At 35.8% G+C, this 24,581-nt stretch overlaps 1 protein-coding gene across 5 annotated transcripts; it reads right to left on the bottom strand.

The window, feature by feature from the left end:
- Positions 1–1,599: 1,599 nt before the first annotated feature.
- On the bottom strand, positions 1,600–23,849 carry LOC114244864 (uncharacterized). Of its 5 annotated transcripts, none has more exons than XM_028176798.2 (5): positions 23,657–23,849; positions 5,984–6,185; positions 5,608–5,706; positions 5,212–5,467; positions 1,600–2,209 (listed from the first exon to the last, which is right to left on the bottom strand). In XM_028176798.2, exons 1-5 carry the CDS (start codon positions 23,709–23,711, stop codon positions 2,018–2,020), a joined length of 804 nt encoding a protein of 267 aa, XP_028032599.2. In that variant the 5' UTR covers positions 23,712–23,849; the 3' UTR covers positions 1,600–2,017. The 5 variants fall into 5 exon arrangements, with proteins under 5 accessions (XP_028032599.2, XP_028032602.2, XP_028032601.2 ...); XM_028176801.2 differs by having other exon boundaries at positions 6,128–6,185; XM_028176800.2 differs by having other exon boundaries at positions 5,212–5,362; positions 23,657–23,848.
- Between the last annotated feature and the right edge of the window lie 732 nt (positions 23,850–24,581).

The following is a 24,581-nucleotide window of genomic DNA, read 5'->3' as shown; positions in this document are numbered from 1 at the left end:
GTGGACTCCAAACATCCTAATACTAGATTTTTGTTTTGTTGAAAGATACTGTTACGAATCTGCTTAAAAAAAATTATTGCATAATCTCAATATGCATATATGTATATGGCGTAGTGAGATCTTTCAGCTGTCTTAAATAAATATTCCTCTAAGGTACTTAAAAATATGGATTTGTTAAGTCGTTTAAATCCGCTACGTGTCCGTTTTGTTAAGAGCACATATTATCAAGTGAATGTCAGAAATAAAAAGTTACTTAATTTCATTGGTAGGTATAGTTTGAAACTGGAAAATACATGCCACAAAAAAGTGATCTTAAAAGTTATTTATATATAATAATACAAAGTACTGCGATTCGTTGGTGCCAAAGCATAGATTGATCATAAAATTCATTCTAAGTTCGAACGGCTATGAGATAAATATGACCGGAATGCTATTGAACCAGAATTGCTCACATTTTTCATAAATTTACAACTGATTGAAACTATTATATTCTAAATATATTTGCCTTATTTATAGACTTCATTGAGTGCATTGCAATTGTAAATTATTAAATTTAATATTAACCAAAGGATGTGATTCAAACACCTGAAAAAAGGTTGTAGTCTGAACTCAGCTACAACTACAAAAATGGCTTCAATATATTCCAAACGGAACAAAGGCTTGATGTTTATCTATTTAAACGTATTCCATTCAAGCAAACGTATTAATAACGAAATGTCAGAAAGATTGCGCACTATCACAAAAACAATGAATTTACAAGCTTTTAAAAATAACAGTAGCGGTTATATTTCAATAGAAGCGATTCCCACGATTAAGAATTCAAATAGCGTTTGACGCTCCTTAAGAATGGTTGAGGTGTTATTAATAGGTGTCAACAACCTGAACCGCATATGGATGGAGAATATAACAATGTACATACGCTAAGTCTTGTTGAAGCAAAATGAAGTCTTAGATTTCTGTAGATGCCCCTACTATAACCTATTGTACATAAAAATTTTACTTATAGTAAGAAATTAATCTAAGTCCATGTGATTCAATTTCTGGTTGGTTGACACAAAAATGAAGTGATCGAATGTCTATATCTAAAAAGGAGTTAGCTAAGTAAGATTTTACTGGCACACGATAAAATAGCTTTGTAAGATAATTTTTTATGCCAGATTAAATTACCATTACCACCATTTACTGGTGGTAGGACTTTTGTGAGTCCGCGCGGGTAGGTACCACCACCCTGCCTATTTCTGCCGTGAAGCAGTAGTGCGTTTCGGTTTGAAGGGCGGGGCAGCCGTTGTAACTATACTGAGATCTTAGAACTTATATCTCAAGGTGGGTGGAGCACTTAACACCAGGTGGGCTGTGAGCTCGTCCACCCATCTAAGCCATAAAAAAAACCATCTTCAAATTATCATTGAAAGATAATTGCTCTAAACTGTATCAAATTAAGCTTCTTGTGTTCTTCTAAGAACGATGCTGACAGTATTGCAAAACCCAAAGTCGTGTTGAAAACTGTAATAATAGAACAGTTTAAGGAATTGGATCTTCTTTTGTTATACAGAAAAAGTAATTCAAGTAAGAATATTGTTGTTACAATAAAACAAAGACTCAAAATACTTTATTACATTATATTTTACCAATTTGAAATACATAACAAAAATACTTTAATTCGGCCGAGATTTTGACAACAACAACACCGGTAAGGTCGTTTAAATCCTTATAGTTTTTTCATAGTTTAACATTATTAGTTCTTATCTCATTCCTATAATTCAATTTTCAGCTTTGGGTTCTCAAATCCAAACAATCAGTTAAAAAAAATATTCGAACGTGTAATTTTATAATTAAATATTATGTTGAATAAAATTGGATATTAGAAAATGTTTAGCCATAATTTTTGAAAATTTTAAAAACAAAATGAAATGGAGCTGGTATGTAGTAGAGATTTTATTACGCGAACATTTGAAAATTAACGTGGACCGCTGAAAATTGCATAGAGAAATTTAATTTAATTTGAGTTCTTGTGAGTTTAGTTTTCGACTTTATACTTGGTGACTTTTCCGTTGTTATTGACAACTGTTTCTGCGGCTCTGTGATTCTTGACCTCTCCGTTGTCGTTCACAGACGAGGAGTACGAAGAAGACGAGACACTGACGAATTGATTACCGTCGTTTGGCTGAGCACCTGCATAGCTCGTGTACTTGTTCACATTGGGCATGTTCTGTCAAAATAAATGATTATCAGAGAAATTCCAAAATTTAAGACACTGTAGTGTTTAAATTGCATAGGAGGTGCGTCATTCTAGTTGTGAGTTCTTAAGCTACTGATGCTACGTTCGATGTCTGATAGAAGTCCAGCCCACTGAGTTTCAGTTTCTCAGTGGGTCGCGTTTCAGATCCGGTGATAGATTCTGCGAAGCACTGCTCTTGCTAGGGTCAGTGTTAGCATCACTCCGGTTTGACCTCACAAGGCTATCAGCTTAGGCAGGAAAAAGAAGAAGATAGAAGTAAAATTTTGTAAAAGACATTGAGGCAATTGAAGGGCTTGGCCATGCTCCTGCTATTACCGATATTCAAGAGCAGCCATGACTGATTCACCATCAAATATACTCGTCGCCTTCGACGCGCTTAGTTCTTTGCATGTTTTTTTTATTGCTTTGATGGGTGGACGATCTCACAGCCCACCTAGTGCTAAGTGGTTACTGGAGCCCATAGATATCTACTTCGGTACTTCGAATAAAAACATACAGGACATATACCTATACCAGGACAATACGTAACGCCAATTAACTTTTTCAAAGATCTAACGAGACGAGAATAACCCACGATTAATATTTATATGCTACATTTAAATCGTATTAAATATGTTTATAAAAATGAAGCTCATTTAAATTTAATAAACGTTTTAGTCACGACTATTCGGCGTGTCCGTGTCGAAATCCTATTTATGATTAAAAAGGTAGTATGCGAATAAACAATTGAACAACACACACAGAAGATAGATTACATTTATCTGCTGCGATTAAAATGAAGTTACGTGTCGTTTTTGTCTGTTTACGAATAATTTTGTAATTACTTAACACAATGCAAAACGAAGATATGGAACAAAGCAATTAAAAAAATACGTGATTGTCATTACCGAAACTGTTCAAAGAGGATTAGCTACGCTATACTATGTTGTATGTACAAGATGGAGATAATAATATCATTACAATTAAATTATTGAAGTCGTCGTGGCCTTATAAGATGGCCGGTGTATTCATATCGAGCGATGCAACGAGGGTACCAATTTTTCTAAAGAAATACGTACTTAACAAATGTTCACGGTTGACTTCTACGGTGAAGGAATAACATCGTTTAATAAAAATCAAACCCGCTAAATTATAATTTGTGTAATTACTGGTGGTACGACCTCTTGTGAGTCTGCATGGGTAGGTATTCACCACCCTGCCTATTTCAGCCGTGAAGCAGTAATGCGTTTCGGTTTAAAGGGTGGGGCAGCCGTTGTAACTATACGGAGACTTTAGAACTCATATCTCAAGGTGGATGGCGGCATATACGTTGTAGATATCTATAGGCTCCGGTGACCAGTTAAGGTTCGCTGCTTCGTGAGCTTGTCCACCCACCTAGGCAATAAAAAAAAATTAGTACCTACTTTAATTATTCCCTCCTCAAGTAGTTCCCTTACGTGATTTCGACAGAAACGCAAAATTTTAAAAGCCTTTATCATATTGTCGATAAGCCCCTGAACAGTATTAAATAACAAAAAATAATATTAAGTAAATGATTGATTTATCAATGTTTCACTAATGAGAGCACCGCACGGGTGGGTACCGCAATAGTTATATAAGTAACTGAGCATATATCATCTAGTCTTAAACAAGGATTTCATGTACTATGGAATTTACATCTTTATTCCACGCTACCTTCATACATCTGGCTTAACTTTTCAATTGAACGGTAATTACGAAATCCATAAAACACTGAAGAGCTTATATCACGAATGCTTTAGAAAAAAACACTAATTGTATGGTCAGTAGTCGCTTTTGTAGTCACCGTCCTTCAAAGTCAATGTGGGTAGGAGCAACGTTTTTATACAACGCCTTTGGTTGTTTATTTTGATTTTAACAGAAAGATGACGTGTCTGATAATCGCAAGGATAAGATGCTCACGAGGATAATAAACAATGGGTCATGATATCACGGGGCTTGATCACACATACAGATTACGATATCGATTATTATTATTTTATTGTTACTATATATGGAAGAGCTTACAGCCCACCGGTGTTAATTGGACACCGAAGCCCATAGACATCTACAACGTAAATGCCACCAACCCTCTTGAGATACGAGTTCTATATTTCAGTTTTTAGAGCACAACGGCTGCCAAACTTTTTTTTTTGCGGGTTTCATTTTTGTTATACGATGTTATTTTCTTCAGCGTCGAAGCCATTCGTGAAAATTTTATAAGTACGTATTACATTAGAAAAGTTGGTACCTCTGCCCGCACCCTTCGAACTTCGGCATAGCCGAATCGCTCGATACGAACGCACCGGGCGTATTATCTTTTTTATCCAACCTCGTCGTTGGTAGCCTGAGGCTATTCCGGCTCCTAGCTAGTAGGTAAACTCACTTGCTCAACCTGAGAGAATTTGCTAACACTAGCCCTAGCAAGAGCAGTGCTTTGCAGAATCTACCACCGGATCAATAGGCCAAGATAATCTAGCTACAAATTCGATTAGAGGTTAATCATTGTTGTATCACACTTATAAATAACCTATACTGGCTAATTAATTCATAGAAAAACGCAAATTGCTAAATTGAAGAAAATGAAACAAGTATTAGAGATAACTCTTCTGGGTTTTGTTTGGTATTTTATTAAATACATTTTACCATGGCATTGCCTGTTACAATACCGGATTCATGCATTCATCACCACTGCGTTAAAGACAGTGGTTCCACAGATCTTTTTTGTAACGTACCATCCGGCGATCCCTTTAGTGTTATCTGAGCTTTATGACGTACATCACTCTCTTCAATTGAGTATCTAAGAAGATTCTTCAACACTATACAGCGACAATGTGTCCTGAGTAAGTCTATAATCTGCGATCGACGATGATCACTCACTATTAAATTGATGGTATCATCAACTATTCACAAAAGCAGCTTTTAAGGCAACGAAAGTAAATTAAGACGTTGTAAAAAGTTTCAACACAGCTTACCGGATTAGGGGGATTAATGGAAGCAACTTGGTGACTGAAACCCGGGCCAGCCGCGGCTCCGGCGAACGCGCCGAACTGATTCGGATAGTTCTGCATCGCGGGAAACTGTTCGTCCGGGAATCCGGGCGATGGGAAATTAAATATCGGGAACCTGTCAAAACCGGGAATATAACCAGCCTGGTTCGATGTCAAATCGAACGCTTTTTGAGCGGCTTCGAACGCCAGCCTTTGGGCCTCGAAATTCGAGCTGAATGCCCTGTAATAACATAAAATCTATCTCTCAAATAATAAAAAAGAAAAATTGCAAGAACTAATCAAGATAGCCCAGTTAATTGGTAATGTATATATAGAAAATGAACATGCCTAATATTTTAATAAGAACTTTTTGAATTTTACCTCTGTGGATATGATGGAAATGGTCTGAATGGTTCGAAACGTAGTGGTGTGTATGGAAAGAATGACTTCGTCCTGATGGGGGTGAATCTGAAAAATGGTCTAAAAAACATATATTAAAATTAATAATAATATCAAATGTTTTGGGTGAAATGAAGAAAACGATTTAATTAATTAAATACTTTGGTTATTTCCATCACCGCCATTTTCGGGCTTGTTCCATAAGCAACAAGTTGAGTCGAACTATTAAGTTTTAGGACAAATAAAAACCAAAACATAGCGATCGTGAATTAAGCCCTATATAAATTATAAGATTGATTACCGACCACCGGCTACCACCACCTGAAGCCTCAGTTGAATATAAATATATTGGTCTTACTCTCGTAACAGGTTTTCGAAGTTTCTAAAATATTCAGGGAAGAAATAATCCAAGTCTTGGAAGGACTCGGGTTGGAAATTTGGAGGAAAGTCGCCTTGTTTGTCGACGACAGCCCCGTCTTTCAGGCCGTATGTACCGCCGTACCTATTGCCTGATGAATCTTGATACGCGAAGGCACCGACTCCCCTGTTGTTGGGTAGAGCTGAAGAAAAAAAATTAGATGTTAATTGTTTTTTGCATAATCCCAAACGATGGATGAATTAGGTATCTAAATGTCCAGAGGTCATCTTAGCGCAGGTCTCAGTGACTGTGAAATATATTTGTAACCTCTATACGATTCATCCTTAAAGAGGTTAATATGTTATTTATATCATTCTTCTATAGATGACATAAATAGGATTTCGATTATTGAAACATTAGAACATTAGACATATGATTATAAAGAGCATTTTTGCAATATTAAAATATAAAAAGATAAAAATAATGGTGAAGCAATAGCTTTAAGTGTTGTTTCTCTTTATAAGAGAACTCAGTTGCTATAGTTTTACAAAGCTAAACTGTTTTTGATTTAAATAAATAAATACATTATATATTAATTAAACATATCAATTGGAACTTGAAAATGTATTCTTTTAAACAATAAAAATATTTTAAATGGGTCCAGAAATTACGAAGAAATCGGTGAATATAAATGAAAAATATATACAGTCAAACAAAAGGTCAACTAAAAAGGTACATAAGTGATATATTTTAAGTCATTGACGACAAGTTTCTAATTTTATTACAAATATTTAGCTTTTTACACAAGAACTTAAATTTTAGGAATCGAAATTGAATAAAACGGTATTTTTACAGCAGTATTTTGGTTAAGTATTTATTTTGAAGTGATTGTCAATGTCATCGAGACTATTTAAATGAATGGAAAAAAATAAAGTTTAATTGCATTTTTTGTTATGCTAGCTATATTATCTCTAAATTAATATTACCTATCATATTATTATTTTCTATTTTTTCCAAACCCCCCATCTATCACGTTGAAATTAATTTTGTTGAATTGAATTGTCACTAACCAGCAGGTTAGTTTCAATTTCTTCGTAAAAAGTATTTGAATGGAAAACAATTAATGAATAATTTGATTTTAAAATCAAACAAATGTAGCATCGAAAACACACGTGACTCGTGTGTAAACATAATCAAGATCTCGAAACATGAATCAAATTAATCTAATAGCACTGTCTTGGAAAAACTGAGATCATTCATATCGGGAAAACCCAAACGATATGTGTTATTTTGTGTTGTTTTATGGTTGTTCTGATGTTTCACGATATAGACTGTTTACTGTCCGACGAAGTTCAGTTGGAGTCTGTATCTTTGTGAAAGATAGTTGAAATCCAAAGTACATAATTGTACAAATAGCTTATAGGTCATGTAAATCAATACACAAATTTCTGTAGTGATTTTTTTTTTGGAACGACCTTCCTTATGGGACGATGCGGAGGGGTACCCTAACCGGGGAAAAACGTCCGTAACGTAAGATTTTTATTAGTAATGCACACAGTATACGAGTTAACTTTGTAATAACGTACAAAAAATAACATATTTTTTTAAAATTAATTGACCACGATCTCAGAGCTTTCGTTTGCGCAATACACTAACTCTTATGCAAACAACCGTGAATGAAGTGTACCACAATAAGTTCGCACGTTACCGAATGACGGTGCGTTGTTGCGAAACCTCCAGTTTTATTTTCTTTATACCTCGAATAGAACTTTAAATGAATATTTTTATAATAAGGAACTTCGTTCTTATCCGGTGTCCCACGACAATACACATTTTTTTTTTTAATACCAGGACTTTTGAATCTCATAAGTCACATAATTGGTAATCAATAAGTGCCTGAACTTGGCATCACCAAACGTAGGTTCTGTGGAATACGTTTTTTCCGACAAAGTAATTTAACGTGTAATTTAAACATTAAGAATCAACGCATTGATAAAGGTTTGCATCTCATTTAGTTAGGCTGTCACATTTCTAATGCCGGTGCACAGTGGACCACTGCCTTTACGGCAAAGGGGTTTACGGTCCAACAGTGGACAAAAAAAACAAAAATTATGTTCACCGTGGTATAGAACTGTATTTTCATCTATATACTAGTCCGCGTGAAGTTGGAATAGCCCTTAGGCTTCCAACGATCAGGTAGGGGAAAAAAAAGAACTGCAAACTGCGCTTAGTCCAACCTAAGTATTTCCCTATCACTTTTTTTTTTATTGCGCTTGTAGGCAGACGAGCATACGGCCCACCTGATGGTGAGTGGTTACCGTCGCCCATGGACTTCAGCAATGCCAGGGGCAGAGCCAAGTCGCTTCCTACCTACTTCCTTGATAGCCAATTTTTTAAATATTTAATGCTGCAACATATGAATTATCGCGGGAATAAATTTCTAAATTTACGAAATTTACCTAATTTTTTGACCGTCATTAGGCCAGTTTTTCGCTTTTTGAATGTTATGTTTTTTTTAAATGCATATAATGCACACGCGGTGGATTTGAAAGTTTTAGGAACATTCTATCTATAATAGGTCTGTCGCATTCTCAATTCTATAGAAATAGAGTAGTACATATTTGTGTTTTTTTAATATGACCTTTTCATTTATTACGTTTCAATTCACAACGGTACATTGTCTCATTCGTTTATGACTCGGAGAGGCTTAAAATACAGAAGATTATAATGTTAATTTAAAAACCTAATCATTAAATAATGTCCAATTGTACAACCTTACTCGGAGATAGTTCTCCTATTCCGTTTCTTAATCCCACAAACACAAAATAAAATATACTAGAGGTCCCGCAGTACTCGAAATTCGACTATAATTAATTGGAATTGTAAGTTTGTACACTATTATGATTGTATTTTATACTTCTATAATCACAAATTTCATCAAGACTACACTATAAATAAAAAATTATATTATAATATTATATTATAATACTTATAATACACTATAAAAAAATATTAACAAAGACAAACAATATTTAATCTCAATTTAACAATAGACGTCAAGAACAAAAGTTTGACAATAAATAGTATGCATGCGTGTGTGCGTCAAATACATGGTATGTAGTGTGTGTAATGTTTTCTTTATTGATTTAATGTATCTTTTATGCATTATTTAAAAAAATATTAGCATTGTGCACTTCTTCTCTATACTCTCTATAAGTGTGGAAAATTTCATACTCCTCCGTCCGCGCAATTTTCGTAAAAAGGGATACAAAGTTTTTGCTTCACGTATTAATATATAGATTGTTTGAATCATTATTAAATTATTATTCCATTATCAATCATTATCATTATTCCATTGAAAAAATCTATTTTAACTAGTGAAAGTTTGAATCGAAATCGAATTTATAAAACCCTCACGTAGCTTGTGTCCGTAAAAATTAACCATTGCCTTCACAGTACCTATCTATCAACTTATCAGCTCATTTTTATTTTTATTGCTTAGATGGGTGGACGAGCTCACAGCCCACTTGGTGTTAAGTGGTTACTGGAGCCCATATATATCTATAACGTAAATGCGCCATCCACCTTGAGAGATACAAGTTCTAAGGTCTCAGTATATGTAGTTACAACGGCTGCCCCACCCTTCAAATCGAAACGCATTACTGCTTCACGGCAGAAATAGGCAGGGCGGTGGTAGGTGCGGACTCACAAGAGGTCCTACCACGTGCGGACTCACAAGAGGTCCTACCACCAGTAATGACGCAAATTATAATTTTGCGGGTTTGATTTTTATTACACAATGTTATTCCTTCACCGTGGAAGTCAATCGTGAACATTTATTTATTTATTGATTTATTTATTTAGACACACCAACAGCAATACACACAAAACATTCAAGCTTAAAATTAACATGTATATAATTAAGTATGTACTGGTATGTAAGCCAGTTACAGGCATGTACAGCAATCTCTTATAACAAACTATGACATGTTACAGCAATTTTACAAACAGCGGAAAAATAGGCTAAGTGTGGTTGTAAAAATTGGTACCCGCCTGCGGGATTCGAACACCGATGCATCGCTACATACGAATGCACCGGACGTCTTATCCTTTAGGCCACGACGACTTTCACGTCAGGTGTTTCAGAGCAATATTAAAATGCCTAGATTCGAACTTGCGATATCTTATACGAGAGAAACAACTATAATAATAATAATAAATAATACGAGAGAAACCAATTTCACTAGGCTACGAGTTGAAGCACCTACTTAAATACAGACCGAGTAGATCAAATGTAACACTTAATGTCTGATTTTAAAAATAATATTGAGTCATGATTCACGCGCAGCCTTTTGTACAGAAGCGTGTAAATATTCAAACAAATTGAAACGACTACATCTTTAATGTTTATACATAGTTCAATTGTGAATTTTAATTTAAGTTCCACTAAGAATAATACGACTGATTGTATTGTGAATGGGTGTATAGAAAAAGAGGACAAAAAGTATTTTACAGCCGTCGATGTTGAATGACAGGCGATTTTAACTTTTTTTTTTATTGCGTGGTTGGGTTAGATCACGGGCTACCTTTTTTTTTATTTGGAGTTAAATGGGTACCGTTATAAAATCCATAGATAAATGAGAACACGAATCAGGGCCCTGAGCTGCGATACTTTGAGTCAAATATATTTTTGTATGGAAACTATCGTCATCTTGTAACGGATGCGCCTAAGCTTATATGTTGTTAAAGTTAAGGCATTTAATTATTGTATAACTAAACACAGAAAATAAAAAAATTAATAAATCATACAAGTCTTCATTTGTTATAAACAAATTGGTTACATTTTATCAATTTGTGGTTTCAGAAAATTTACAAAATACTTCACTAAAAATAAAATATAGGATAGTTAATTTGTTACTGTCATCTGCAGGAGCAATGAGAAACTAATCGAAGCGAAGCCATCTAGTGACCGACGCCCGTAAACATTTTTGTTGAGTGCTTGAGTTGCTTATCTTTATCTAATTTATGTGTATTATCTAGGACACGAATGCTGAGGTGGAAGCATAGAGTTAGTGTAGGTAATTATTAACTCTATGAGTTTCACAATGCTATTGAATCATTTATTTATGATGTTACATACATATATTTAAATACACACTTTTTTGGTAACGGTGGCTCTTAAACGGTAATTGCCTTTGTCGGTTATGTAGGACTCTTTTTAGGTTCGTCTAATAAAGAAAATGTTGACACACAAATGAACAAATCGACAAATGAACGCAAACGAGGAATGAACTTCATGTCAAAGCCAGAAAGCTATGGCAATATTTGATCCGATTATATTGATTATTGATTAAGATAATATTATCGATATATTGATCAGTCAAAATAGTTGACCCCGAAGTTAATATAACGTAGCTTTTACCTCATTCTACGAGGGTCGTGGGCTAGTTTAACTTATATACTGTTTTTTTTGAGTGTTTAATATCTAAATATACATTATATTTGAACCTATATGTATATATAAGTATGTAAACCAGTCTATGATTCCCATAGTACCGTGTTACGCGGTAAGCAGTCTTGTAGTTTATAAAAATAACTTTATTTTAATACATACAGAATTTATTTATTATTTACAAGAATATAATGTTACACGAACAAAGTTAGGATGTTATGAGATTGAAGATTGATGTCGAACTCCTGAGCTTCAAGGAGAAAGGCAATACATATATACACAAATAATATTTACTAAACAATTAGTAAATGAGTCATTCAGACTATGAACCTTATTGGTAAACATATTTAGGATCTCAAAACAGCACAATCAGTAAATGATGTAGTAAGCAAGACAGGACAGGAGTAATGTGAGAGGAATACATATATATGAGTCGACTATTATCAAAGCCGGCAATCTGACTTTTGGATAATTATTGGTAAATCAGAAAAACGAATTATTGACTTTGTATTCCATTGGCAGTCACAAAACTCTTCGGAACGACATCTTAGATAAATAACAGGTTAACTATTAACCTTTATTTAATGCATGTTTTGAACCGTATTCTTTGAAGGAGACGATTATATTCAAATCAATCTGTATTGACATATCAATAATATTTTTTGTCTAAATGCACAGATTGCCATCTTTGATAATAGACGACTCATATGTAACAACCGGTAATGTCTAGTTTGCGACCAGATAACAGTGTGACTTGTCCATGGTTTTTATCTATGTATATATTATTAATAAGTGAAGCAAAAACTTGGTAGGTACCTACCCCTTTTTACGAAAATTGCGCGGACGGAGGAGTATGCATTTTTCCACAGTTAGTTTATATGTATAGAGAAGGAGTGCAGAGATAATATTATTTTAAAATTATGCACAAAATAGTACACACACTACAATGTACGCCTATATACTCTTTTGTTTATTTAAAGTCTGTGGTCAAATTGAAAATAGATTAATAGGTACCTATTGTTTGTCTTTATTATTATTTGTCTGTAGTGTAGCGAAGTACTTGTAGTTGGCGAAATATGTAATTGTAGAAGTATGTTTAAAGTTATAATTTCAATGAATTATAGTCGAGTTTCATTATTACCCAACTGACATCATATTCCGCCTTAAGTAACAAAGTACAAAGTAAGTAAGTAATAATCACAGATCATAGAAACACAGTGTGAAGAAACACTGTGTTTCTATGATCTGTGGTAATAATAATGATTGTCCCACAAGAGTAGTGGCTAGCTAGGTAAATAACTAACTATCTACGTACCTACCACTTGCTTGACTTTGAATAGTCTGGGAAATATCGCGTTCACCTTATTGGTATTAATAGTAATAATGAACCTAGAAAACAAGGATAGTAGTTTACCAGAAAAGCAAGCCAATTCAAGATCTTTGTCATTTATATTTTATGTTAGATAAGGGAGTAACCATTATATATTAAATTTTTTAACTGGATTTCTGCTAAAAAAAAATCACGAATCTCAAACAATTCTAGCGTAGTTGTAGTATTTATGACTGCCGGATGTGGTAATTGTTTGCATTTAATTAATTACGAACAAAAATTTTCTAAAGCAAATTTTGGTATTATAATAATTACGGCTTAAAAATATTTTGGAAAGTACTGTATTCATGAAATCAATGCGATGTAAACAATAAGTAATGTAACCGATCTCACCTTGAACAATGAATACAATACCGAACGCGCAAACGGGGAATGAAAAACATTAACTAAAAGTCGTGTGTATAATGTACTTGTAAAACACAATTTAGAATGTTCTAGAAATGCGCGAGCATCTATTAGTCTATAGACGAGTCGATTTAAATACCCTATACCTACCAACGTTAACAAAATGACATGACTGACGAATTGTTTGACATTTGATAATTGTCCAATACGTTACATAGTATAGGTAAACATAAAGGTTTTAATAAACAATTTAAATTTGGAATTACCTGATGAATTAAATAATGGCGGACGATTTGACAACGAAACCTCCGAAGGCAGACTGAAAATGTTCACGGCTCGTGCATGTACTATGACAAGGCAATGACTAAGATTAAATGAGACCAGGCAAATACGCAGTATCGATTTGTCACAAAAAATAATAAATAATACATTTGTAAAATTCGTTAATGATGTTAGTCTGGTATTAATAATAAGTGAACTATTGTTTTATCTGTTAAATCTATATGCAGTTCTATAGTATTATATTGTAGATAATTAATTTATTAACGGAGGAATAGTTTGCATGCAAACTTCTATTACACTTTAATTGCATTATTTCTGATTTTGTTTGCCAGTAAGTCCTATGTTTATTCATATGTTTATTTGATTAAATGTTTTACTCTGTCAGTTGGCTTATACGCTGGCTATATGAATGAGCATAGGGTCAATAGGAAAGTACATAGTATTTGGGGATTAAAGAGGACCAATTGAAAATGTTGAATGAGCTAGTTAATGTCGCTGTAATATTGAAACGTAATAAAAATTCGAACGACCGTCAGGACGAAAATAGTAAATTATTCCAAGCGAAGGAATTAATAAAATGAAAATAATTAAGGCGAGATTGAAGAGACAAAATAGTTTTAATTATAAAAACGACTCGCAAAAGCCGATGAAAATTTTATAATGTTATCATTTAGTTTTGAAACAACATTTTATTTATATAATTGGGTAAAAATAAAGAACATTTTTGATAACATTCCTTAGCGTCATTTTTCAATAGATTATTTTCATTCTTATAATATATCGACTAACAAGTTTCAACGTACGCAATCAAAGTGTTTAGAAATACTTAGCAAGTCGTTTGTTTAAATCATTCTAATATTTTAATTTGTCTTCTCTGCATTTCCAATTCTTTGTTTCGTTCATATTACTTGCTAGTACTGCAATTAATTTCACTAGAATCACGAGCAGAATACCAATAATTTGACACCAGTATCGTTTTTAAGCAATCGACAATAAGTAAGTTATATATTTATTTTATTTCATAGCTTGCTAATAAAAGAAAAAAACTGATAATCTATATGGTATACGTGAAATAGTATTATTAAGTTATAATTTTCGAAATTAAAACCCGAAATGGTATTGGTATGTTTTAGAAATTTTGCAACCATTTTAGGATACGATTTCGATAAATAAAGGTCTAACTATTTGAATGTAATACCTCAAAAATTCCAGGAAAATACATTAAATGTCTATAAAGACATCGTGGCCTGAAGAATCAAACGCCCGGTGTATTCGTGTCGAGCTATTATACTATTGTACTGGTTTATGCGGTGTTTAAATCTCACAAGCAGTTTTTTTGGATACTAAATAATGAAATACTGACTAAGAAACGTTCACAAAGGGCCGGGGACTACCACGGCGCAGAAATATCATCGTATATTAAAAATCAAACCCGCAATAATTATATTTTGTGTAATTACTTTTGGCAATGCTATAATTAAAATAAATTATCGTGTAATTAAATGAAAACTGATATATTAATCTCTATTATTGCGGTCCCGCTCGGCTAAATGACATCATTCTTCTAATTTGTCGCGAAGCAGTCAGCTTTTCCACCCTTTAAGCTGGATGCATGACTAATAATACAACTAATAATAGCTCTTGAAAGCTCTAGAGTCTAGAGACCACGTGTATCAAGCTGGATGGTTAATCTCACATTATGATGTCTGTGGGCCATAGCAACTTTTTAATTCTAAGTGAGCTCTTATTATTTGGTTATAGATTTAGTTTCTGGTGTTAAGTGGAGATAAAAACTATTTTTTTTGTTTTCTGTAGCTACCTAAGGTCATTGAAAACTAAAATAAGTAGTCAAAGACAAATTCTTCCTCTCCTCTTCCTATTTATTTAATTTTTAATAAAACGGTTAGTTTGTGAACTGACTTTCTTTTTTTTTGTGTCACCGAGATGTAGCGCTAATTTATAAAAAAAAGGAAACATTTCTTTTCTTCCTATAAGCAAGAAAAATCAATAGGACAATTAAAAAATCTCATACATAAATACATTTCAATCTTGATTCAGTGATTCTAGCCGAACTTCGAATATTGAACGAACAATAAAAACAGATATACACAAGATAGTTCTTTTAATGAAGTTAATCAATAATTTCATTAGAAGCTTCCAGTAGACTAAAACTACCTAGCCGCTGTAACAGTCGGTTTGTATAGCAAATTGAATTGAATTTAATCTAGGTACATAATGCTCATTTTCATCCGGTTCGGTGTAGTAATTAAGATAACTTTTGAATTTTAAGATGTAGCGTTTTTGTTAATTACAGAAAAAATATTGCAAAGAATTTCATGAGTTTGGAAAATTCACTGTTTTATGTTATAATGAAGTAGTATTATTGTTTTGTTTTTGTCGATGATTTTAAGACTACATTTTCGGTGTTCTCTGAAAAGGTTTATGTAAAAAATTTAATTATCTTCACCCGCTCAGATTTATTACTAGTAATTTGTTTAAAAAAATCACGTGTTTTAAATTCAGTGTGAATGTTGCCATGTCCAATAATATGATAATTTAAAACGTGACACATTTTACTGATGCAAATCTTTTTTATAGGGTTTGAAGACAAAAATACAAACAAGAGTTCAGTTTAATGTTACGAAATTGAATGTATATCTGATGTTCATAATTAGGAAAATTGAAGAACATAAAGTAAAGAAGAGGAATTTTCCTCAAGTATTACTTACTAAAGGTTTGTCTTTATTAACGCTAATTCTCAATTTTAGCGCCAATACGTCTGTTTATAAAGTACTTACCCTACAAGTACATATCGAACTGTGTACATTTATTATTCGTAACAACATAAAATAAACACGAAAGACCATAAAGGACATGGGCCACTCTCCATACATTGCACGGTCCACTAAACGAAGTTCAAGGACAGTAATGAAATCAAGTTTAAATAACAGACTATATATTCCTTTTACTATAAACAAATTAAAATCAATATTGTTCATGGGGATACAGAGATATTTAAAAAATAAGATAAGATTTTTAGGTTACCTATATCATATTATTTGCTGTCAATACACTTACACTTTAACATCATCATCAGCTTAAATATTAATTATATTACTATACTTTATAACACAGACCTAATTCAATGAACACCAATACTTAATTTTATGCACAACAAAATATAATAAGCCGGTATGTCGCAACGAAACCTTAACAATATCCATTATCCACAATGCGCCGAGTGCGAAAACGACTGATCAAATGTAAAACGTCAATAAACATTAAACAAGCGTAGTTTTGTCCCATCGTGTTGTTGGATGAGGTGGGCAAGCTGCTGGAACGCATTCTGGCGGCCCGCATCATTCAGCATCTGGTCGGGGTGGGACCCGATCTGTCGGCGGAGCAGTATGGCTTTCGAGAGGGCTGCTCAACGGTGGACGCGATCCTTCGCGTACGGGCTCTCTCGGAAGAAACCGTCTCCAGGGGTGGGGTGGCCTTGGCGGTGTCGCTCGACATCGCCAATGCGTTTAACACCCTGCCCTGGTCCGTGATAGGGGCGGCACTGGAAAGACACGGAGTGCCTCTCTACCTTCGCCGACTGGTGGGTTCCTACTTGGAGGACAGGTCGGTCACGTGTACCGGACACGGTGGGATCGTGCACAGGTTCCCGGTCGTGCGCGGTGTTCCACAGGGGTCGGTGCTCGGCCGCCTTTTGTGGAATATCGGGTATGACTGGGTACTGAGGGGTGTCCTCCTCCCGGGCCTAAGCGTAATCTGTTACGCAGACGACACGCTGGTCGTGGCCCGGGGGGGAGTTTTGCTGAGTCTGCTCGTCTTGCCACCGCTGGGGTGGCGCATGTCGTCGGCAAAATCAGGAGATTGGGCCTCGACGTGGCGCTCAGTAAATCCGAGGCCATGTGGTTCCACAGGCCCCGGAGAGTGCCACCTGTCGATGCCCATATCATGGTTGGAGGCGTCCGTATCGAGGTCGGGGTGCAGTTGAAGTACCTCGGCCTCATTCTGGACAGTCGTTGGACCTTCCGTGCTCACTTTCAGAACCTGGTCCCTCGTTTGTTGGGGGTGGCCGGTGCGTTAAGCCGGCTTCTGCCCAACGTGGGGGGGCCTGACCAGGTGACGCACCGTCTCTATACGGGGGTGGTGCGATCAATGGCCCTATACGGGGCGCCCGTGTGGGGCCAGTCCCTGGCCGTGGGGGTAGCGAAGCTGCTGCAACGGCCGCAACGCACCATCGCGGTCAGGGTCATCCGTGGCTATCGCACCATCTCCTTCGAGGCGGCGTGTGTACTGGCTGGGACGCCGCCTTGGGTTCTGGAGGCGGAGGCGCTCGCCGCTGACTATCAGTGGCGGGCTGACCTTCGTGCCCGGGGCGTGGCACGTCCCAGCCCCAGTGTGGTCAGAGCGCGGAGGGCCCAATCTCGGCGGTCCGTGCTGGAGTCATGGTCCAGATGGCTGGTCGATCCTTCGGCTGGTCGTAGGACCGTCGAGGCGATTCGCCCCGTTCTTGTGAACTGGGTGAATCGTGACAGAGGACGCCTCACTTTCCGGCTCACGCAGGTGCTCACTGGGCATGGTTGCTTCGGTGAGTTCCTGCACCGGATCGGAGCCGAGCCGACGGCAGAGTGCCACCATTGTGGTTGCGACTTGGACACGGCGGAGCACACGCTCGTCGCCTGCCCCGCATGGGAGGGGTGGCGCCGTGTCCTCGTCGCAAAAATAGGAAACGACTTATCGTTGCCGAGTGTTGTGGCATCGATGCTCGGTGACGACGAGTCGTGGAAGGCGATGCTCGACTTCTGCGAGTGCACCATCTCGCAGAAGGAGGTGGCGGGGCGCGTGAGAGACGCACAGGCCCGCCGCCGTCGAGCGGGGGCCAGGGAGGCGGATCTCGCCCAAGCCCTGGCCCTCTAAGTGTTTCGGGTCTCCTTCACATGTCGGCCTGGGGACCGGCGAAGGGGGCCTAAGAAGACGACGTGCAAGCTGCTCTGCACGCGTTTTATGCATGAGCATCCGGGTGATGGAAGGCCGGCTATCTTCAACCCACGCTGGTTCTGACCCAGCGGGGTATTCCGTAGAATAGACCATTCTAACCGGCGCCACCTAGGCGGGCTTCGGATAGCCTGCCGACCGAGAGGGCTGGTGGTCGTGGCGCCGACGACCACCAGTCCGGCGTCCCGAGGGGGAGGGTGATGGGAGAGATGTGTTCGGCACTAAACGCTTCACTTTCCCCCCTTTGCCTTTTCATGAGTTTTGTCTCATGCGAGGTTTGGACGTTGGTTGTTGAGAGACAGGAGGTTTTAGTCGGTTCGACTCCGACATGCCCCGCCCTCCATCCCCAGTGAAGGGCGGAAGTCCGGCGATTTCCTCCTGACAAAAAAAAAAGCGTAGTTTTGTTTTTGCTTATGATCAATAATTATAATTGATCAATATAATGATTTATTCTACGGATTTAAAAGTTAAAAATAAATTTTTGTTGAGATATAATGTTCTATATTAGTTTTAAAATCCATTAATTAAATATATTAATATATTTTGCTAGTTTTTTGCAATAAATAAAGTCTTTCTTTATGACTTCTCGCTACAATAGGGACACGCAAAAGTCTTATTTTAAAATGGATGAAAAATTACTGATTAATGCGAATACGTGACGGAGTTAATGGACAAAGGCCTTGCTCATTTAAAAAAGAGTATCACAATTAAAAGAAATGTAAAATCTCGAAATCAATTCACTAATTCAACAGTCATATACGTATGTGCAGATATTTAATAAATTAAATAGCATTAAGTTAATAATTATTGTATAGTACTCGTAATAATTTAATAGTGTGGCAAATTCACGGAATTCAATTATCGACTGTTGTGAATAAATTGATATGTCGTTAATATCGTTAATAGAAATAACATAGTATAAATTGAATAAGCATAACGTAATTCATTATTGTTGAATGTCAATCAATAAAACGTACCTACGTTATTTATTTGACTAAACAATTAATTGTATACAAAACATATCCGTCTTTATTGTACTGAGCTATAGGTTAATAAATTATAACATTATCATCTATGTCTCTTCTTTTATGATAGAAACTTGTAGAAAGTAAACTTGTTTTACAACAACTAAGAAACCAATTTATATTCTTATTTCGAGAAATTTTCTACTTTATTTCAATGGCATTAATAAACTTTTTATCATGTGCCACTTATGTACTTAATTCATTTCTTGTGTTGGCGAAATTGGTAGACGAGGTCTCGATCACATTCGCATGATGTTTAGCGTTTACCGCAGACTATGCTGACTGCATTCTGAATGCAGTAGCACTCACACAAGCTCACAGCTCACCTGGTGTTAAGTGGTTATTGGTGTCCATAGGCTCCGACAACGTAAATTCCACCACGAGACAGTCATGAGTTCTATCAGTTTTTCCAATACAGTAAAACAAGAGGGGTCGTCGTACCCCCTTACGGGGACACGGAATGGGCCTCGGGGCGAACCCCACTGCCCGGGCAGAAGCTCCCTGCCACACAGGGCAGGGGTGATATGGGTGCAGGATGACATGAAGGGGGGGCTGCTCGCAGCGTGGATACAGTAAATCTTGTATATTCTTGTATATTATTATAGTGATCTCTTCTCACTTTCTGGCTAAGTGTCTTTTAAGCTACAATCTAAGTTAGTGGGTCTCCAATTGTCTTCTGTTTGTCGCGGTATCTAAGACAAATCCGCTTTCGTGTTATAGCAGTTGTGAATCCTGGTTCCACAGGAATTACAATGACGTGACGGACAAATATTCAATGACTCGTTCATATTAAGCAAACGCGCTTATAATTTTTAATCCGTTTTCACGGTTATACGAACTTTTAAAACAAACGTTAATTATCGAAGAGCTTTTTATTGTTGTTTTTATTATTTCCTTTATATTTATTAATTAAATTTAAAATTGGGATGGAGTAATAAAATTGTTCTATCCTAATAAGGCGCGTGTCTAATACATTCTTGATATGGTAATTAAGCTATTGCCCGTTAAACGAGTGGGTGTGTTTCTTTTAGTTTTCATCTAAAAGCAAAGGCTTGTTCGAAAGTTTAATTTCTAATCGATTTATGTTGTGAAGGTTCCGTATTACCTCGATACGGTCCGGTTTGAGTTCCAGATGGTTGTTACTCAAAACTATAACATCAACCTCATGTGTCAAGGAGCATTTTAGTGTAACATGTGACCTACGATTTATAAAAGCTACCGACTTACTACGAGCAAGCAAACTAGGTATCATAATTTAAGATATAATATAAGATATAAGTTACTGTTGGCAGGACCTCTTGTGAGTCCGCACGGGTAGGTATCACCACCCTGCCTATTTCTGCCGTGAAGCAGTAATGCGTTTCGGTTCGAAGGGTGGGGCAGCCGTTGTAACTATACTGAGACATTAGAACTCATATCTCAAGGTGGGTGGCGCATTTACGTTGTAGTTGTCTATGGCTTCCAGTAACCACATAACACCAGGTGGGCTGTGGGGTCGTCCACCCATCTAAGCAATAAAAAAAAACCTATATACAGACATTATGAGATTCATTGAATTATTTATGAATTAATTATTATAACGTGTGAATTAATTATTATAATATTGATTGCCTTTTTTATGAATGTATAAGGCACTTAATGTGTGCGTTAAGTGGCGTTGAAATTTTAAATCAATGAAATAAACACGTGATTTAAATCGTAAAATTGCTTGCTTAATGAGGACGATGAAATTGGTCTCAATACATTATTTGAACACCGACAATGGCTCAACAATGAATTATTAAATCAGTTCCCATGAGTAATCTCTAACAAAACATCTATAATCTATTGCAATTGTTATTCTAATGACTTCTTGATTCGTGAGAGTTGAATGAACTCGGGATTTTGGCAATTAAATAGCAATTTTAAAATATCTAAATTTGAGGGTAGGCTGACTACATTTATTATTTGAGAATTTATGTTTAAATGTACTGTCTGAATGTACTTTTGAGTTGTCCCAATATTTAGTTCAATTGTTGTATTTAACTCTTGAAACGAAATTTCCTAAGCCCTATGCTGTTCTTCTTCCAACACTCTCAAAGGAACTCTCAGCGCTAGGCAACGTATTGGTTGTGGACGTCATTGAACATTGAAATTGCTGACATCTAAAGCAAAATATAGGATACTATTAAATTGAATGTGCACTATATGACACAAGTGGGTATACACCATGACCCGCACCCGCAACTAAGAGTCAAGTGCACGGTCACTTATCTGCGTCGTGTCAACGATCGTGACCCAGTTTTATAGATACCCTCCATTATGAAGACGGCTACATTTTTATGACAAATTGTGACGTAAGCTTATTATAACGGTGCTTCAAAACGTTTCTGTGCAGTTTAGTGTACGTCGATGCTCTGGAAGCAGATATGATAAATAAAAATCAGCTCCGCGATTCGCTATCAAATCCGCTTATTTTATACTTAAAATGATTACTGGTGGTACATATTTAGGGAATGTTGTATGGGTATTTTAAAACTATGTGTTTTCTGCTGTTGGAGGTCACCCACTACGGGTCACTGCGCTAGTTCAGTGCGTATTTAATTTTTAATACTGCTGATGTGCACATATGCTGACGGCTTACAAGACTTACATTTTTTTAAATTACGTTCTAGAATTATACTTAAAACTGTTCTTACCGTTTAATCTGACGCACCGTAAATTTTATTTTAATTATATTCACTACTCGTGAAAAAGGAATAAGATACTATCTAGTAAATGCATATATTTCTTAAAAAATATTATATATTTTTGTTTAGCAATCTATTGTTAGATGTGACCTTTGTCCTCAACATTGGCGCAGATTATAGACAAACCTGATACCGAGCTGCAAAGAGTATGCGTGAATGCGATTCATCTAACTTCAAATTGCACATTATCGTTTTGAACATAATAATATCTACGTTGTTTTTATTATAATAAAAATTTAAATGTTAATTTAGTTTTCCACCCGATGCTACCGGAACTTTGAATTGAAGGTCGAAGTTTTAATTGTATTGTATAACAGCAGTCTAACCCTTCAATCCCTTCAAAATATACACAAACTAGCGACCCGCCCTCGCTTCGCTTCGGAAACTGTAATTTATTATTGATTTCTTTACTATTTAATGTATGTTATTATACATATAAACCTTCCTCTTCAATCACTCTATCTATTAAAAGAAACCGCATCAAAATCCGTTGCGTAGTTTTAAAGATTTAAGCATAACATAGGGATATAGGGACAGAGAAAGCGACTTTGTTTTATACTATGTAGTGATATATGTACGGTATACGGTTTTATTAAACGACGTTTTGCCTTCATGGTGGAAGTCAGCCGTGAAGAATTTATTATTATTATGTTGCAGGTACTCCGTATTAACGTATACGATTACGTTGCGTTCTAAAATTAAAAGGTCTTCGACGGGTTTTTATTTTAATTCGTTATTCAGTTGTTATTTTGATCACGCCCATTTAAAATTGGAATTCATTTGATTACAGCCTCCGCATGATGTTACAATTCTAATTTATTTTCATTTAGCGTGTCTTCATTATAATTTTTGGGATTGTTCTGAGCATATCTACGACACGAGCATAATGTGCCTTAAGTTACGTTTTTACGGTAGCTAGTTCAAGTACACAATTAAGATTTATAGATAATTTTATTCTCTCACTTTACGTTACTACCCGTAGTATAATTATTAATTATATTTTCTTAACACCATATTCTAAATACAAATGTTCTGTAGTTTGTTTAGTGTTGATATCTGGTACAGCACCAAAATGATTTCAAAATGATTTCATGTATGTGATCCTATTAAAATTTAACGCATCAAAAAAAACAAATGCAAACTTTGATTAAAAAACTACTGAGGAGTCTAAATATAAGTTAAAAACTAAATCTTTCTATTAAGCTGAATTAAATGTCTCCATCGCGTTATAATGGAACAAAATACAAAACAAAAATAATCATATAAATATTATTATCTTAACTACGATACTCTAATGAAATCTCGAAATAAACACTGATCTATGACAATGGAGTTTTTTTCTATTCTATTCTATCAGCCCATAATGACATTGGATAAATCGAATAATCCCAAAAAGCAGTTTAAAATCATACCTCAACAAATCGATTATCATACAAAACTCACCATTTCCAACAGCCAACACCAAACAAATGGCACAAACCATTAATATATTCCTCATATTTAATTCACACAAGCATGTACCTTCCAAATTAGTTGTGTACCATAAAAATTCACGATGACTAATATTGAATATAAAGAACTACTGACACACACGGGCAGCCTCTTCGATAGACCAACTAAATGTGTTTAAAGTTGGATCCTTGCAGACTAATAAATGGTTTTCTCTCGCTTATCAGGAATGCTTACAATTTAAAATCATCATTTTTGTTATACGATTTTGAGTCTTATGTTTTCTACGTAGCGTATGTTGGTTTTGTTTGATGTTTTCTTGAACGTAGATGTTTGTAAGCATCCGGGGGCAATGTCAGTCTGGGCAAGGGCTTCATTGTGCATCATAGGAGTAAAGCAAGTCGCGAAGATGAAACGGGAATAAAATAATAATCTAACATAAACAGAAAGTATTATTCATTTACTAAGCTAAGCATTAGTAGGTGTAATTTTAGTTTCATAATATTTCATAAATCTCATAACTTTCAATTATTTCAAGTCGTCGTGGCCTAAAGAATAAGATGTCCGGTGCATTCGTATCTAGCGATGCATCGGTGTTCGAATCCCGCAGGAAAATACCAATTTTTGTAATGAAATACGTGCCTAACAAATGTTCACGATTGACTTTCAATATGAAAGGGTAACGTCATGTAATAAAAATCAAACACCCAAAGTTATAATTTGAGTAATTATTGGAGCTAGGACGTGTTGTGAGTCCGCACGAGTAGGTACCACCACTCTGCCTATTTCTGCCGTGAAGCAATAATGCGGTTCAGTTTGAAGGGTTGGGTAGCCGTTGTACTGTCGTATAATTATAACAGTCGAAAAATACAACAGTTTTTTAAACGACAAATTAAACCTTAATTGATTGTTCAAGACA

The sequence above is a fragment of the Bombyx mandarina genome, chromosome 05 (genome assembly GCF_030267445.1).
Source record: "Bombyx mandarina strain Sakado chromosome 05, ASM3026744v2".
In the NCBI taxonomy this organism is placed as follows: Eukaryota; Metazoa; Arthropoda; class Insecta; order Lepidoptera; family Bombycidae; genus Bombyx; species Bombyx mandarina.
The sequence above is the reverse complement of the archived record's forward strand: the minus strand, read 5'-3'. Positions and strand labels throughout refer to the sequence as shown.